We start from the raw sequence: 17,126 nt of genomic DNA, 5'->3' as shown, positions 1-17,126 counted from the left end.
GGAGGGTGATAGAAGGCCATCAGTCAACTCCACGATTGATACCAAAGAAAACATAAATAAATAAATAATAAATAAATAAAACGTACATACATACATATATACATACATACACAAACTTTATAAAAGATATTAAAATAAGTTTCTACAGGCATAATTGTCAGTTTGAAAGAACATGAAAAACAACCCTTTAGGGCAATTCTAACTAAAAAATTCTAACTCCTCAGTTTTCTAACCTTGTCTGAGGTAAATGCCCCCTTCACCTTTCAGGATTCCAGCCAAGTCTCTCACCAAAGTCTTCCCGCCAAAACCTGACAGAATCCCCTTCTCTATTTCTACTGGCTGTCTTGGATCACGTGACTCCTTTTTTGAGCGCAAAAAGCTGGCTTGTGATGTAAAGGGCTGGCTGCCTCCCTCCCTACGCCTCATTTCTACCTGTGGAGCTTCCTGGAGAAAGAAGGTGGCGACACACTCTCACAAAACAGCCCACTTGGGGCCTACTTTATATCAGTCCTTTATGTAAGTCCTCAACTTACAACAGTTTGTTTAGTAACTCAAAAGTTACAATGGCACTGAAATAAGCGACATATAATTGTTTTTCACACCTTTGCGGCATCCCCACAGTCACGTGAACAAAATTCAAACGCTTGGCAACTGGCATGTATTTATGACAGTTGCAGTATCCTGGGATCAAGTGATCACCTCTTGTGACCTTCTGACAAGCAAAGTCAGTAGGGAAGCCAGATTCCCCACTAACTTTGCAGTTATTAAGTTCGTAAAACAACCATTTTGCTAACTTAACACCAGCAGTGATTCGCTTAGCAACCGTGGAAGAAATGTCATCACATGGGGCAAAACTCACTTAGCTGCAGAAATTTTGGCCTCAATTGTAGTCATATGTTGAGGACTACCTTTAGTTATACTGACCGTATTTTCTTGAAACAAAATAAAGGACAAACCTGAAAGTGTGGGGGGGGGTTGTAAATCTGAAAGAGGTTCATAGGGATTAAGGGGAAAAATGATTTTTTGTTTCTAATTTTGCTTTACAAAGAAAAATTTGAGAGCAAAACCAAGAAAATAAATAATTAAATAAATCTAAAGGATGGCTATCTGAAACAGGATTGTCCTTTATAACAAAGGACATATGATCACTATAACCAGAGGATGTTGTTAGCACTATCAGTGTACAGATTTGATGGGATGAATGGCTGACTGGGTTAAACATTTGACAAAACCAGGGCTTCTGTGGTTATCTAGCACTTTCTTAGGCATATGAGCCAGCTGGGCCCACCTCATACAGTGGTTTTGTGGGGGGAAATAGGAGCTTATTATTACCAGCTTGAATAATACACATAGAACAGTGGGATAAAAATCTATTTTAATAATTATTATGTTAATGTCTGACTGAAAGTAACAATAGCACTAGCACTTAGACTTATATGTGTTGGTGGCACAGTGGTTAGAATACAGTACTGCAGGCTTCTTCTGTCGGCTGCCTGCAATTTGGCAGTTTGAATCTCACCAGGCTCAAGGTTGACTCAGCCTTCCATCCTTCCGAGGTCAATAAAATGAGGACCCAGATTGTTGGGGGCAATTATGCTGACTTGGTAAACCACTTAGAGAGGGCTGTAAAAGCACTGTGAAGAGGTATATATAAATCGAAGTGCTACTGCTATATACTGCTCCACAGTGCTTTACAGCCCTCCTAGACTGGTTTACATGTCAGCATATTGCCCCCAACAATCTGTGTCCTCATTTTACTGACCTCAGAAGGATGGAAGTCTGAGTCAACCTTGGGACGGTCAGGGTCAAACTCCTGGCTATGGGCAGAGTTAGCCTGCAATATTGCATTCTAACCAATGTACCACCATGACTCTTAGTAACATAAAGCATGCTTCTATCAGGGAGTTGGACTAGAAGACCTCCAAGGTCCCTTCCAACTCTGTTATTCTGTTATACCATTCAGATGTGCTCAAGCATATATGAAATCCAGAGTAAAAGTTGATTAGTCATACCCATAGAGGAGGAACCATCAAGGCCATTTGCTCTAATCTTCTTGTTGTTGTTAGTTGCGAAGTTATGTCCGACTCATCGCGACCCCATGGACAACATTCCTCCAGGCCATCCTGTCCTCTAACATCCTCTGGGGTCCATTTAAGCTCATGCCTACTGCTTCAGTGACTCCATCCAACCACCTCGTTCTCTGTCATCCCCTTCTTCTTTTGCCCTCAATCTTCCCCAGCATTAGGCTCTTCTCCAGTGAGTCCTTCCTTCTCATTAGGTGGCCAAAGTATTTGAGTTTCATCTTCAGGATCTGGCCTTCTAAAGAGCAGTCAGGGTTGATCTCCTCTAGGACTGACTGGTTTGATCACCTTGCAGTCCAAGGGACTCACAGGAGTCTTCTCCAACACCATGGTTCAAAGGCCTCAATTCTTTGGCATTCAGCCTTTCTCATGGTCCAACTTTCACAGCCATACATTGCAACTGGGAAAACCATAGCCTTGACAATACGCACTTTTGTTAGCAGGATGATGTCTCTACTTTTTAGAATGCAGGTCTGTATTTTCCCTCTGTTCCTCATATTGTGGAGTTCATCTGATTGTCATATATGGTAGTCTGGATTTATACAGTTCCATTTGAACAAAATTGAGCAAAAATGGAATTGAGTAATTTTCCATGTTGTATGAAATTATTCATGATGTTACCTGCATATATACAATTTCCAAATTGCAGCTCATTATCCATCATTTCCTATCCAATGTTCCCAAGTCTTCATAGAGATAAGGAGTTAACAATACTGTGACACTTGGCTAGCTGAAAAATCTGCTGAAAATTCTAATGTGATGTCATAGTTCTCCTTTATGTGTCTTGAGTGAAAGCAAGTGCCTTTCATTTTAATGCTGTAGAAGAAAGAAGGTGGGGTTTAAATGTTGTAAATCTAGTGGAAGATAATTTGAGTTCTATTTACAATGTCAATCAGCGGTTCCAGACCAACCACTCCAGAGCCTTTGCAAGAAACAGACTTGGGATTCTCAGGATCAAACAGTCCAGAGGAGAAGTCAGTGAGGCTGGGCCATGCAAGTAAAGAAACCTCTTCCCCAGGATATGCTTTGGACCAGATGTCTCAATCTTGGACATCATCAAAAAAAGAAGAGCCCACCAGGAGCAGGTCACATTCTCCACATAAAGAGTGTTCCATTGTCAAGACAAGAGCAATTGTCATAGATACTGGTACAGGGACATGTAAAGCTGGATTTGCAGGTCAGCAGACCCCCCAGGTAGTTATTGGGACATTAGTTGGACAGCCCATAGAAAAATTCATGAAGATTGGAAGTGATATACCCGACACATTCATTGGAGAGCAAGCCCGATTGGAACCTGATATTGATATAATTTTTCCATTACGACATGGCATAATCACAGACTGGGAAGCAGCAGAAACATTGTGGTGGCACATTTTCCAGCATGAACTCAAGATTGCTCCAGAAGATCATGCGCTTTTAATGTCTGATCCTCCTCTTTCACCAACTACAAACAGAGAGAAATTGGTGGAGGTTGTTTTCGAGTCCCTCAATTTCCCCAAAGTGTATGTGGCATATCAGTCTGTACTATCAGTGTATGCTCATGGAAAAATTAGTGGGTTGGTAGTAGATACAGGCCATGCTGTGACACACACTGTACCAGTCCATCAAGGATACAATTTGCCACATGCCACAGAAAAGATGGACATTGCTGGAGCCAATGTGACATCTTTTTTGATGGATCTCCTCAAAGACATGGGACATTACTTAGATGAAAAAATGCTGGATATGATTGAAGACATGAAACAAAAATGCTGCTATGTTGCACTTGATTTTGAGACTGAGTGGAACTGCCCAGAGGAAGACAATACAGTGCAATACCAATTGCCAGATGGCCAAATAATTACTTTAGGGAAGGAGAGATTCCAGTGCCCTGAGATGTTGTTCAATCCACCACAAATGCCTGGACTTGCTCTTCTAGGCATCCCTGGCATGGCCCAAAAAAGCTTAATGAAAGTTCCTGAACATATCAGGAAAGAAATGTATAAAAATATAATGTTATGTGGAGGGTCATCACTTTTTGAAGGATTTGAAAAGAGATTTACTCAAGATATCATGACTAATTTGGAGACTGGCACAAAAATCAAAGTCACAGCTGTTCCACTTAGGCAATATTCTGTCTGGACTGGAGGTTCAGTTCTTGCTTCCTTGAAAAACTTCCAATCATGTTGGATCACAAAGGAACAATACCAAGAGTATGGTCCATATATTGTGCATAGGAAGTGCTATTAAGTTGGGCCCAGCCAGGTTAACAAGGAATAAATCAGTAACTTTGCTTAGATTTGAAATGTGACTTGTATTTTTTGTCTGCAGATTTAAATCTGGTCTCAGAATTAATACCTGTTCATTCCAAACTTTCTAGGGACCCAGTCATTACAGTATTTTTTTTTTCAGAACTGTAGCTTTATACACTTACGAGATATGACTATCCATTTCTTAGGGTTGGTTCAGTGTGAACTCTGAATCGGTTTATTACCGGTTTGCTTGCAGTGCGCACCATACACCACGCACCATATGCAAGGTACATGCGCACAGTGCAACTTTAAGTTAACCTAATCTTGCATAGCTTCTTCTCCGGTAATATTGAACTGCAAACTAGGGCATACAAAACTTTTGCCAGACCAGTTCTTGAATACAGCTCATCTGTCTGGCACCCGCACTGCATATCAGTTATTAATACAATTGAACGAGTCCAGAGATATTTCATGAGAAGAGTCCTCCACTCCTCTGCTCGCAACAAAATACCTTATGCCACCAGACTTGAAATTTTGGGCTTAGACTACTTAGAACTTTGTCGTCTTCGGTCTGACCTAAGCGTAGTACATAAAATCATCTACTACAATGTCCTACCAGCCAATGAATACTTCAACCTCAACCAAAACAATACAAGAGCACACAATAGATACAAACTCATGGTAAACTGATCCAAACTAGATTGCAGAAAATACAACTTCAGTAACAGAGTTGTCAATGTCTGGAAAGCACGACCTGACTCTGTAGTTTCTTCCCTAAACCCCCAAAACTTTACCCTTGGACCAGTGCTCAGAGGATGAAGCCTCTGAGCATGCGCAAGATAGCGGCACGTTAGAGACATCGGCGGGGGCTGGCATTCTTTCTGGCCAGTCCCGGGCAGCTGGGGGGGATATTTTGCTGATACCACCCCCTTCCCCAGGGATCCTTGGGATCACTGGGAGTTCTCCTGGAGTTTTTGTGACTGCCGCTACCACTGAGGTGGAGACGTCGGGGCCATGACGGTGGCGCCTTTTATGGTGGTGGCGTCAGTAGCTGCGGTCGTTGTCCTTTTGGGTGGTGGCGTTGGTCACCTCTTCTCCATGGGATCAACCCGGGGTCTGATTGACTGACCGAACCGGGTAAAGACAATGGGACGTTGTGGAAGGGGGCCTGGATAGCGGTTGACATTGTTTTGCGACGACGACGGCAACAGGGCCTATCATCCTGCGTCAATACTTTCATCTAATGACATCGCTTTGCCTGGAAAAGCTTTGAACCCCATCTACTGTCCGGAACGTTGGCTGTGATCATCTGACTGGCCAGATCAAGATTTTTACCATCTGCCGTCCTCTATAAACTTCCGAAATGTACTTGCGATCGCAGCTTCTTGACCTGCGAGTTTCCCCCCTCTCGCAGACATGGCCCTCCACTCTATCGAGGGCCCACCTTGATGACGGATTTTGGAATCCCGAGAGGTGGCACGCTTCAAAGAGAAGGCTTAGGAGCTTTTTAACTTCTTGTTTTAGTAAATTTTTAAATAATTTTAGGGGGAGGGATGGGATGGCGAAGATAGGTTTAGGGGGAGGCCTATTGGCGCCATTGCTAGATCCTGTGCCAGCTCGCGGCATAAACATCATCGATTCGGAGGTGGAAGAGGAGGCTAGAGCTCAAGGTTACGAAGGCGGTTTTATTTGCATGGTAGGTGGGAGGGGCAGGTATGGCGGACACGGGGGCCCATATCAGGTTCGGGGAGTGCGCACTCGCTATTTACGAGCGATTGCGCACTCCGGTCCCCGGCAGTTTCCCATTTCCCGAGTGGCCTAAATCCCCAGAGGCTGGACCTTTGTCTAATGTTATGCAATGCCAGGTCTGTTGTAAATAAAGCCCCTCTCATCTCCGATCTTATACAGGAGGGGGGCGCGGACCTGATTGGCATTTCGGAGACCTGGTTGGGCACGGAAGGGGGAGTTCCCCTGGTAGAAATGTGCCCACCGGGTTTCCGTGCATTCCATCAGGCGAGGGCCCAGGGTAGGGGCGGGGGGGGTGGCGGTTGTTATCAACGAGAGTCTTGAACCGAGGGAGACCACTGTGCCACAGATAGCCGGATGCGAGTCCCTCCTTGTGAAGTGGGGCCGGGGGATGCAGGTGGGTTTACTGATCACGTACCTGGCTCCTTGCTGCGTGACAGAAGCCCTGCCCGAGCTGCTGGATGTGATCGCCGGGACGGTGGTGGAGACCCCCAGACTTATGGTCATGGGGGACTTCAATCTACCGTCGGCGGGGGTGGCATCCACATCAGCTCGGGAGTTCATGTCCTCCATGACGGCCTTGGACCTGACCCAGTTAGTTGACGGTCCCACTCACATCGGGGGAAACACTCTGGACTTGATTTTCGTCTCTGGCCAGTGGTTGAATGATCTGGAGTTAGGGGAGTTAGTTATCAGACCCTTGTCATGGTCAGATCATTTGCTCCTTCAGCTGGACTTTCGAACCGCCGACCCCTGCCGCAGGAGACGGAACCGACTCGTTGGTTCCGTCCCAGGTGCCTGATGGACCCTGAGAGGTTCCAGACGGAGCTTGGGCCATTCCCTGAGGATTTGGCCTACGACTCGGTTGGGGATCTAGTTGCTGCCTGGGATCGGGCGGCGGCTGGTGCTCTAGACCGAGTTGTGCCTTTGCGGCCTCTGACCCGGTGCCGATCTCGTTTAGCCCCTTGGTACTCTGAGGGGTTGAGGGAGATGAAGCGCCAGAGACGTCGCCTAGAGAGTATCTGGAGGTCCAGCCGCTCCAAATCTGACCGGACACTAGTTAGGTCCTATATTCGGACCTATCTAGTGGCAATGAGGGTGGCGAAACGGGAATATTTTTCCACTCTCATTGCATCAGCAGATAACCGCCCTCTGCCCTGTTTAGGGTGACCCGCTTGCTCCTTCAACAGGGAGCGGTGGAGGATCCCTTACAGGGTCGAGCTGAGGAGTTTGGGCAGTATCTGTTTGATAAAATCACTCAGATTCGGGAAGGGTTGGACACTGATTGGTGTTGTGTCTCGACAATTGGGTAGATCCGGGCGGGATGGGAGAGGCAGGTCTTGGGGTTACTATCTGGGACGAGTTTGATTCTGTGGCTCCTGAGGATGTGGACAGGATACTGGGGGGACTGAATGCAACCTCATGTTTATTGGACCCGTGTCCCTCCTGGTTGGTACTGGCCACCCGGGAGGTGACACGAGGCTGGCTCCAGGGAATTGTGAACGCTTCTTTGATGGAGGGTGTTTTCCCTACCGCCTTGAAAGAGGCGGTGGTGCGGCCCCTCCTCAAGAAGCCCTCCCTGGATCCAGCTATTTTAGGAAATTACCGTCCTGTCTCCAACCTTCGTTTTGTGGCGAAGGTTGTTGAGAGTGTGGTTGCACGTCAGTTGCCCCAGTACCTGGATGAAACCATCTATCTTGATCCATTCCAGTCCGGTTTCCGGCCTGGATACAGCACGGAAACAGCCTTGGTCGCGTTGGTTGATGATCTTTGGAGGGCTCGGGACAGAGGTTGTTCCTCTGTCCTGGTCCTATTAGATCTCTCAGCGGCTTTTGATACCATCGACCATGGTATCCTGCTGCGCCGGCTCGGGGGACTTGGAGTGGGAGGCACCGTTCATCGGTGGTTCTCCTCCTACCTCTCTGACCGGTCGCAGACGGTGTTGACAGGAGGGCAGAGATCGGCCCCGAGGCGCCTCTTATGTGGGGTGCCGCAAGGGTCGGTTCTCTCGCCTCTTCTGTTCAACATCTACATGAAGCTGTTGTCACCTATACGCTGATGACACTCAGCTGTATATTTCCACCCCTAACCACCCCAACGAGGCTGTTGAAGTGATGTCCCAGTGCCTGGAAGCCGTACAGATCTGGATGGGGAGAAACAGACTCAGACTCAATCCCACCAAGACGGAGTGGCTGTGGATGCCGGCAGCCTGATACAGTCAGCTAGTTCCATTGCTGACCGTTGGGGGCGAGTCATTGGCTACCACGGAAAGGGCGTGAAATCTGGGCGTCCTCCTGGATGCACGGTTGTCTTTAGAAGAATATATGACGGCTGTCGCCAGGGGGCTTTCTATCAGGTTCGCCTGATACGCCAGTTGCGCCCCTTTCTGGATCGGGTTTCCTTATGCACAGTCACCCATGCCCTTGTTACATCCCACCTGGACTACTGCAATGCTCTCTACATGGGGCTCCCCTTGAAGGGGACCCGGAGGCTTCAACTGGTCCAGAATGCGGCTGCGCGGGTGATAGAGGGAGCACCTCGTGGCTCCCGTGTGACACCTCTCCTGCGCAGTCTGCACTGGCTCCCAGTGATCTTCCGGGTCCAATTCAAGGTGCTTGTTATCACGCTCCATGGCTTAGGACCCGGGTATTTACGGGACTGCCTATTACCACCAGTAGCCTCACACCGACCAGTGCGCTCTCACAGAGAGGGCCTCCTCTGGATACCGTCAGCCAAACAATGTCGGCTGGCGACCTCCAGGGGGAGGGTCTTCTCTGTGGGGGCTCCCACCCTCTGGAATGAGCTGCCTCTGGGGCTTCGTCAACTCCCCGACCTCCGGACTTTTCGCCGCGAGTTGAAGACGCTATTGTTTCGACGTGCAGGACTAGCTTGAACATAGTTTTAATTTTAGGGTTTTAATTAGGGTTTTAAACGGGTTTTTTTTATTATTTACATTTATATCCCGCCTTTCTCCGAAGACTCAGGGCAGCTTACAGTGTATAAGGCAATAGTCTCATTCTATTTGTATATTTACAAAGTCAACTTATTGCCCCCCCAACAATCTGGGTCCTCATTTTACCTACCTTATAAAGGATGGAAGGCTGAGTCAACTTTGGGCCGAGCTTGAACCTGCAATAATTGCAGGCTGCTGTGTTTTAATAACAGGCTTCTTACAGTTTTAAACTGTATTTAAATTTTTAGACCATTATTGAATCAGTTTTTTATATAGTTTTTAAATTTGTATTGTATGTACCGTTTTTATTGGCTGTGAACCGCCCTGAGTCCTTCGGGAGAAGGGCGGTATACAAATATAATAAATAAATAAAATAAATAAATAAGTGGTGAAATCCAATTTTTTTTGCTACCGGCTCTGTGGGCGTGGCTTGATGGGTGTGGTGTTGCTTGGTGGACATGGCTTGGTGGGCGTGGCAGAGAAAGGATACTGCAAAATATCTATTCCCACCCCACTCCAGGGGAAGGATACTGCAAAATCTCCATTCCCACCCCACTCTGGGGCCAGCCAGAGGTGGCATTTGCCGGTTTTCTGAACTACTCAAAATTTAAGTTACCAGTTCTCCAGAACCTGTCAGAACCTGCTGGATTTCACCCCTGCCTTAGGATGTCTACTGTAGACCTCGCCCCATTCCTAAGAGGGTTTTAAGGGGTGTGCTTAAGTGCACCAGTATGCCTACCATGTATCCATTTCATGTATTCATAATTATGTTTACACTTGTATCTGTTATCAGATACATGCTTGATGAAATACATAAATAAATAAAATAAATAAATAAAGTTGTCTGGATGTCAACTCACAGAATGCTGGCTGGGGAATTTGAGAGTCGAAGAGAAGGGAAGAAAGGATTAAAGGGGGGAGTGGCAGTCGAGCAGCCCTGATTGAGTATAATTTGAGTATAGGACTGATTGTTGGATAAGTGATTGTATTGTACACTGGTCAAATTGTGGGAATTATTATGAAAAAAATAAAAAAAAAATTTTGCAAAAAAAAAAAAAAAGAGAGTCGAAGTTTAGACATTTTAAAGTTGCTAAGGTTGAGAAACACTGCTTTACCATTTAGCACCGGTAAAAGAAAATACCTCTTGTTGCACACCAGTCAGAATGCAATTATCTGCTATGCCAAACAGATCTCCTTAATGGTGATTATTTATTTATTTATTTATTTATTTGATTTGATTTTTATACCGCCCTTCTCCCGAAGGACTCAGGGCGGTGTACAGGCATAATAAAACCAACAATACAATATACAAGTTTAAAATACGATTTAAAAAACTTATTTTAAATTAGCCCAATGATTAAAATTTACCATACTAAAAAAACCCCGTTTAAAATTAATAAATTTAAATATTAAAATCCCAATTTAAGCCAGCCCCGCACGGATAAAAAGATGAGTCTTGAGTTCGCGACGAAATGTCCGAAGGTCGGGTATTTGGCGTAAACCCGGGGAAGCCTGCTCCAGAGTGTGGAGCTCCCACAGAGAAGGCCCTTCCTGGGGCCGCCAGCCGACATTGTTTGGCGGACGGCACCCTGAGAAGTCCCTCTATGGGAGCGCACGGGTCGGTGGGAGGCGTGGTAACAGCAGGCGGTCCCGTAAGTACCCAGGTCCTAAGCCATGGAGCGATTTAAAGGTCATAACCAACACCTTAAAGTGCACCCGAAGGCCACAGGCAGCCAGTGCAGTCTGCGAGGAGCGGTGTTACATGGGAGCTACGTAGCTCCTCTATAACCCGCGCAGCTGCATTCTGACTAACTGAAGCCTCCGAGCGCACTTCAAGGGAGCCCCATGTAGAGAGCATTACAGTAATCCAAGCGAGAGGTAACGAGCGCATGAGTGACTGTGCATAAGGCATCCCGATCAAGGAAGGGGCGCAACTGCCGAACCAGGCGAACCTGGTGGAAGGCCCTCCTGGAGACGGCCGTCAAATGGTCTTCAAACGACAGCCGATCATCCAGGAGGACACCCAAGTTGCGCACCCTATCCTTTGGGGCCAGTAACTCGCCTCCAACAGCCAGCCGCGGCTGCAGCTGACTGAATCGCGGTGCCGGCATCCACAGCCACTCCGTCTTGGAGGGATTAAGCTTGAGCCTGTTTCTCCCCATCCAGACCCGTACAGCTTCCAAACACCAGGACAGCACTTCGACAACTTCATTGGGGTGGTCCGGGGTGGAAAAGTACAGCTGGGTGTCGTCAGCGTACTGCTGGTATCTCACCCCGAAACCACTGATGATCTCACCCAACGGCTTCATGTAGATGTTGAACAGCAGAGGCGAGAGAATCGACCCTTGTGGGACCCCACAAGTGAGGCCCCTCGTGGTCGACCTCTGCCCCCCTGTCAACACCGTCTGCGACCGGTCAGAGAGATAGGAGGAGAACCACCGATATACGGTGCCTCCCACTCCCAATCCCCCCAACCGGCGCAGCAGGATACCATGATCGATGGTATCGAACGCCGCTGAGAGGTCTAATAGGACCAGGGCAGAGGAATATCCCCTGTCCCTGGCCCTCCAGAGATCATCCACCAATGCGACCAAAGCTGTCTCCGTGCTGTATCCGGGTCGGAAGCCGGACTGGAACGGGTCTAGATAGACATCTTCATCCAGGTGTTGGGGCAGCTGTCGCGCCACGGCACTCTCTACAACCTTCGCAACAAAGCGAAGGTTGGAGACTGGACGATAATTACCCAAAATAGCTGGGTCCAAAGAGGGCTTCTTAAGGAGGGGTCTCTCTTTCAAGGCGGCAGGGAAAACCCCGTCCAACAAAGAAGCGTTGATAATCCTCTGGAGCCAGCCTCGTGTCACCGCCTGAGTGGCCAGTACCAGCCAGGAAGGACACGGGTCCAGTAAACATGTCGTGCCGTGAAGCCTCCCCAACAACCTGTCCACGTCCTCGGGAGCCACAGGGTCAAACTCATCCCAAATGTGCTCAACAAGACGTGCCTCCTCTCCTCGCTTGATCATCCCAAATTCGGTCCAGACCGTCCCTCAGCTGAGCGATTTTATCGTATAGATAACCACTAAACTCCTCGGCTCGTCCCTGCAAAGGGTCATCCCGCACCTCCTGATGTAGGAGAGAGCGGGTCACCCAAAACAGGGCGGCCGGGCGGTTATCTGCCGACGCAATGAGGGTGGAGACGTAGGAGCGCCTCGCTTCCCTCATTGCCACTAGGTAGGTCCTAGAATAGGTCCTAACTAGTGTCCGATCAGCTTCGGAGCGACTGGACCTCCAGGTGCTCTCTAGGCGTCTTCTCCGGCGTTTCATCTCCCTCAGCCCCTCGGAGAACCAAGGCCAAACGAGATCTACGCGGGTCAGAGGCCGCAAAGGCACGACACGGTCCAGGGCCCCGGCTGCGGCCGCTCCCAGGCCACGACCAGTTCCTCAGTCGTGCCGTGGGCCAGATCCTCAGGAATGGCCCAAGCTCCGCCTGGAACCTCTCAGGGTCCATCAGGCGCCTGGGACGGAACCACCGATAGGTTCCGCCTCCCGCGGTGGTGAATGGCGGTTCGGAAGTCTAGGCGAAGGAGAAAATGATCCGACCATGACATTGGTTCTGTTACTAAATCGTCTAATACCAGATCATTTAACCACTGTCCAGAGATATAAATCAGATCCAGCATGCCTCCCCCCATGTGCGTAGGGCCATCATTTACTCGAATCAGGTCCAAGGCCGTCATGGAAGCCTGGAACTCCCGAGCTGCCGTCAATGACAAGCCAACTGATGGCAAGTTGAAATCCCCCATGACTATAAGTCTGGGGGTCTCAACCGCCACAGCAGCCAGTACCTCCAACAGCTCGGGCAGGGCTGTGGTCACGCAGCAAGGAGCCAGGTACGCGATCAACAAGCCCAACTGATTCCTATGGCCCCACCTCACATAGAGGGATTCACAGCCGGCAATCTGAGGAACAGTGGCCTCCCTTGGCTCTAGATCTTCCTTAATAACAACCGCCACCCCCCCACCCCTACCTTGGGTCCTCGGCTGATGAAATGCTCGGAAACCTGGAGGGCACAACTCAACAAGGGGCACCCCCCCCCTCCGGGCCCAACCAGGTCTCCGTAATGCCCATAAGGTCCGCGGACTCCCCCTGAATCAGATCGCAGATCAGGGGAGCTTTATTAGCCACGGACCGGGCATTACATAACATCAACCGAAGATCCAAGCTCTGAGGATCATGGCCTCCTGAGGAACGGGTAGGAACTGAGGGGCCGGAGCACGTGATCGCCTTCAAACATCGAACACGTGCTCCCAGGTCCCGATATGCCCCCCCCCTCCGCCATATCTGCCTCTCCCACTAACCACACAGATGGAACCACAATTGTCATCTGGAACATCACCCTCCCCCGAAACCTTCGGACCTATTAACCCTCCGCCGCAAACACGCGCAGTGACTGGCCCCACCCTCGGCAGGCTACCCCCAACACCTGCCCTTTCCCTCCCCCCCCTAAAATTCCCCTTAAAAACCCCGATAAAAAACGACTAAAAGAGTTCATTAAAAATCCCCTAAGCCTCCTAGATTGCGCATGCATTCCAGCAGCACAGTAAATGCTGTAGGTCAGAACCTCCTTTTTGAGGAATACAGCGTATATACATTTGAAGGAAGTGCCCGGTCTCATGGGCCTCTCCATCAAGAGACTAGTGATGGGCATGGTTTAACCATTGCAGCTACCAAAGATAAGGTGTGTTCAGTCCTGCCAGGTCTTCGTAATGAGACTTGAATTTATTAACCATTCTCTCTCTCCATCTCTTGGACTAGATAAGCAAAACAGGTTAGTAGACTGGGTTGGGATATTCCTATGTACATTAACTGAATGAAGATACTTTAACATAGTTTTATTTATAAATGATTGGATCAGGGGTGGGTTCTACTTACTTTTACTACCGGTTTGCATTGTGCCCGCGCGCGCATGCGCAGATGGCTTTTGATGACATTTGGGTGAGTGGGTGGGGCCTCCCGCCGGTTTTATTACCGGTTCTATAGAACCGGTCCGAACCGGGGGCAACCCAACACTGGATTGGATCCATTTGAGACTAAAGTTAACTGAGTGGACTAACCAATCTCTTTTTGATCTTTCCCTCAAATATTATACTCTATTGATCAAATAGAAAACATGGCAATGCATAATTTAGATGCTGAATTTATTACTATTGCATATAGTGATGGCTTTAAACCAGAATTGGACAAATGTGTGGTAGATCAAATTACCAGTAGGTCCTAGATTTCACTATTAAATACTACCTCCTTAATAATAAAGAATATCATGTAAATACCAAGAAAGCAGCTGTAAGAAAGCAGTCGTGGAAGACTTCCATCTATGCTTTTGAGCTTCTTGAATGTATTTAGCTGATCACTGTATGATGCAGAATGCAGAATTGGATGGGTCAATAGTCTGAACAGGTAGAATTTGTCTAATCTTCTTAAAATGAAATAGATGACTGAAAGCTAATGCATGAGCCTACCATAGAGAAAATTCAGCCATCATATTCCTTAGCTTCAGATTCTTAGGGGGAAAATGCTAGTATCTTTTGCACTGTCTTTTGTGAATAATTATTGTAGTTGCCATGATTCATCTAAATATTTTTCCTTTTTGTGATTGTCAAAGAAGTCCCGGGGACAATTTTAAATGAATGTATTTATGTCACTCAGGGAGAGTTGATCTGGATGACTCGTGGCATTCTATGAGTTCTTAAGATTCTAAGATTCTTTCCTTCTGGCCATTGTTCCTTGTGGAACATTTCAAAGCTTCCAGATGGACAGGACAGTGGGAGGATGAGCTGACGCACTTTCCTCCCGAGCAATGGTTGGAGGGAAGAAATCATCATTGGGCAGTGCTACTTGCCTTAGCCAAAGCAAACAGAAGGCCCTTGACATTTAGGTATTACAGAACGTGATTTGTTCTTGGACATATCTTGAGACACATTTACTATGTTACCCAGAAGTCACAGGACAAGCAGTCCGGGGCCTTCTTATCCAAGGAGTCCTGGATCTCTACGATCAAAGAGCCCAGGATCAAGGCCAGTGAGCCCAGGATTCTCAAGAAAAAGGACCCCATCCACAGGATATGCATTGGACCAGCCATCCGGATCTCGAGCATCTTCCAGAGAACGAGGACTTACCACGAGAAGGTCAAGTACTCCAGAAAGAGGGCATTCGGTTGTCAAGACAGGAGCTATTGTCATAGATACTGGTACAGGGACATGTAAAGCTGGATTTGCAGGTCAGCAGACCCCCCAGTCAATCATTGGGACATTAGTTGGACACCCTACAGAAAAATCTATGAGGACTAGAAGAGATAGACCAGATACATTCATTGGAGATCACGCTCGATTGGAACCTGATACCGATATTATTTTTCCAGTAAGACATGGCATAATCATAGACTGGGAAGCAGCTGAAGCACTGTGGAGACACCTGTTCTACCATGACCTCAAAGTTGCTCCAGAAGACCATGCACTTTTAATGTCTGATCCTCCTCTCTGTCCAACTACGAACCGGGAAAAATTGGTGGAGGTTGTCTTTGAGTCTCTCAATTCTCCTGGGATGTATGTGGCATATCAGTCTGTACTATCAGTATATGCTCATGGAAAAATTAGTGGATTGGTGGTAGATACAGGCTATGCTATGACACACACTGTACCAGTCCATCAAGGATACAATTTGCCACATGCTATAGAAAGGATGGACATTGCTGGAGCCAATATGACATCTTTTTTGATGGATCTCCTCAAAGACATGGGACATTACTTTGATGAAAGAATGTTGGATGTTATTGATGATATCAAACACAAGTGCTGTTATGTTGCACTTGATTTTGAGAGTGAGTGGAATCGTCCAAAGAGAGAATACATGGTGGACTACCAGTTACCAGATGGTCAAGTAATCACTTTGGGAAAGGAGAGATTTCAGTGTCCAGAAATGTTGTTCAGTCCTCCTCAAATGCCTGGACTTACACTTGTAGGAATCCATGGGATGGCCCAAAAAAGCTTAAGGAAGGTCCCTGAACAATCCAGGAAGGAAATGTATGAAAACATAATATTATGTGGAGGGTCATCACTTTTCGAAGGATTTGAAAGGAGATTTACCCATGATGTAATGTCCCACTTGCAGACAAATACAAAAGTCAAAGTCGCAGCTGTTCCACTAAGGCACTATTCTGTTTGGACAGGGGGATCCATACTTGCTTCCTTGAAAAATTTTCAACCATGTTGGATCAGAAAAGAACAATACCACGAGAATGGACCATACATTGTCCATAGGAAGTGCTACTGAGATCACCCAAATGAAGCCCAGGATAGCTAGGGCTGAAATGGCTGAGAAGCAACTCGTAATAAATCTCTGTGTTGCATAGGCTTGAAATGTGGTTTGCATTTATTGTTGAGAAATTCAGCATGGCCTGTCAGATGTCAGCTATGTGGACATATCATGCAAAAACCAAGACCACCTTAATAGCGGAAACTAACAAAGAGCGAAAGTAAAATGGAAGCTTCTTGAACAGTACTTAAAATGCCTTGTTTTACAAAGCAATGAGATGTGGGCTGCAAAAATCTCCATGATGAAAAAACACAACAAAAAGATACAGAACATACTGTCTTTCTAGCCTAGATTAATATTGTGGATGGATCCCTGCAAAATGAGACGTTAACCTTATGTTTTCAAAATGAATTACTCATAAAATCTGGACTACAAAGTTGTACGTAAAATAAAAAGACTGGGTACAAAATGTAAATGCTGCTTTTTATTGTTTTGTTTTTTAAAAAAAACTTCTGTTGTAGAAAATTCAGAGAGATTTGATCTTTTTAAAAATAAAAGTAGTATTTAGATTTTGTAACCATCTTCTGTGTACAAGTTCGACATTTATTTATTTTATTTATCATTAAATTTATTTGCTACCCACCTAGTGGTTTGAGGTGACCCTGAGCGACTTACAGTGAGATAAAATATATAAATATTCAAACAATTATAAATATAAAGCCAGGGTAAAACTACAAAAAAATCAACTTAAGCTAAAAAACACAGTTTTGGAGCAGAGAGGTGTGATATTTTCTCTGTTAGTGCTTC

At 46.8% G+C, this 17,126-nt stretch overlaps 2 protein-coding genes across 2 annotated transcripts; both read left to right on the top strand.

The window, feature by feature from the left end:
- The first annotated feature begins 2,966 nt into the window (after window positions 1–2,966).
- On the top strand, window positions 2,967–4,310 carry LOC131188100 (actin-like protein 9). Its single transcript, XM_058163100.1, has one exon. The coding sequence runs from the start codon at window positions 2,967–2,969 to the stop codon at window positions 4,308–4,310; it is 1,344 nt and encodes a 447-aa protein (XP_058019083.1).
- Window positions 4,311–14,993: 10,683 nt separating this feature from the next.
- On the top strand, window positions 14,994–16,337 carry LOC131188093 (actin-like protein 9). Its single transcript, XM_058163089.1, has 2 exons — window positions 14,994–15,784; window positions 16,217–16,337. The coding sequence occupies exons 1-2, from the start codon at window positions 14,994–14,996 to the stop codon at window positions 16,335–16,337; spliced, it is 912 nt and encodes a 303-aa protein (XP_058019072.1).
- The last annotated feature ends 789 nt before the right edge of the window (window positions 16,338–17,126 follow it).

Source organism: Ahaetulla prasina, chromosome 1, assembly GCF_028640845.1.
Source record: "Ahaetulla prasina isolate Xishuangbanna chromosome 1, ASM2864084v1, whole genome shotgun sequence".
NCBI lineage: Eukaryota > Metazoa > Chordata > Lepidosauria > Squamata > Colubridae > Ahaetulla > Ahaetulla prasina.
This window is presented reverse-complemented; position numbering and strand designations above follow the sequence as displayed.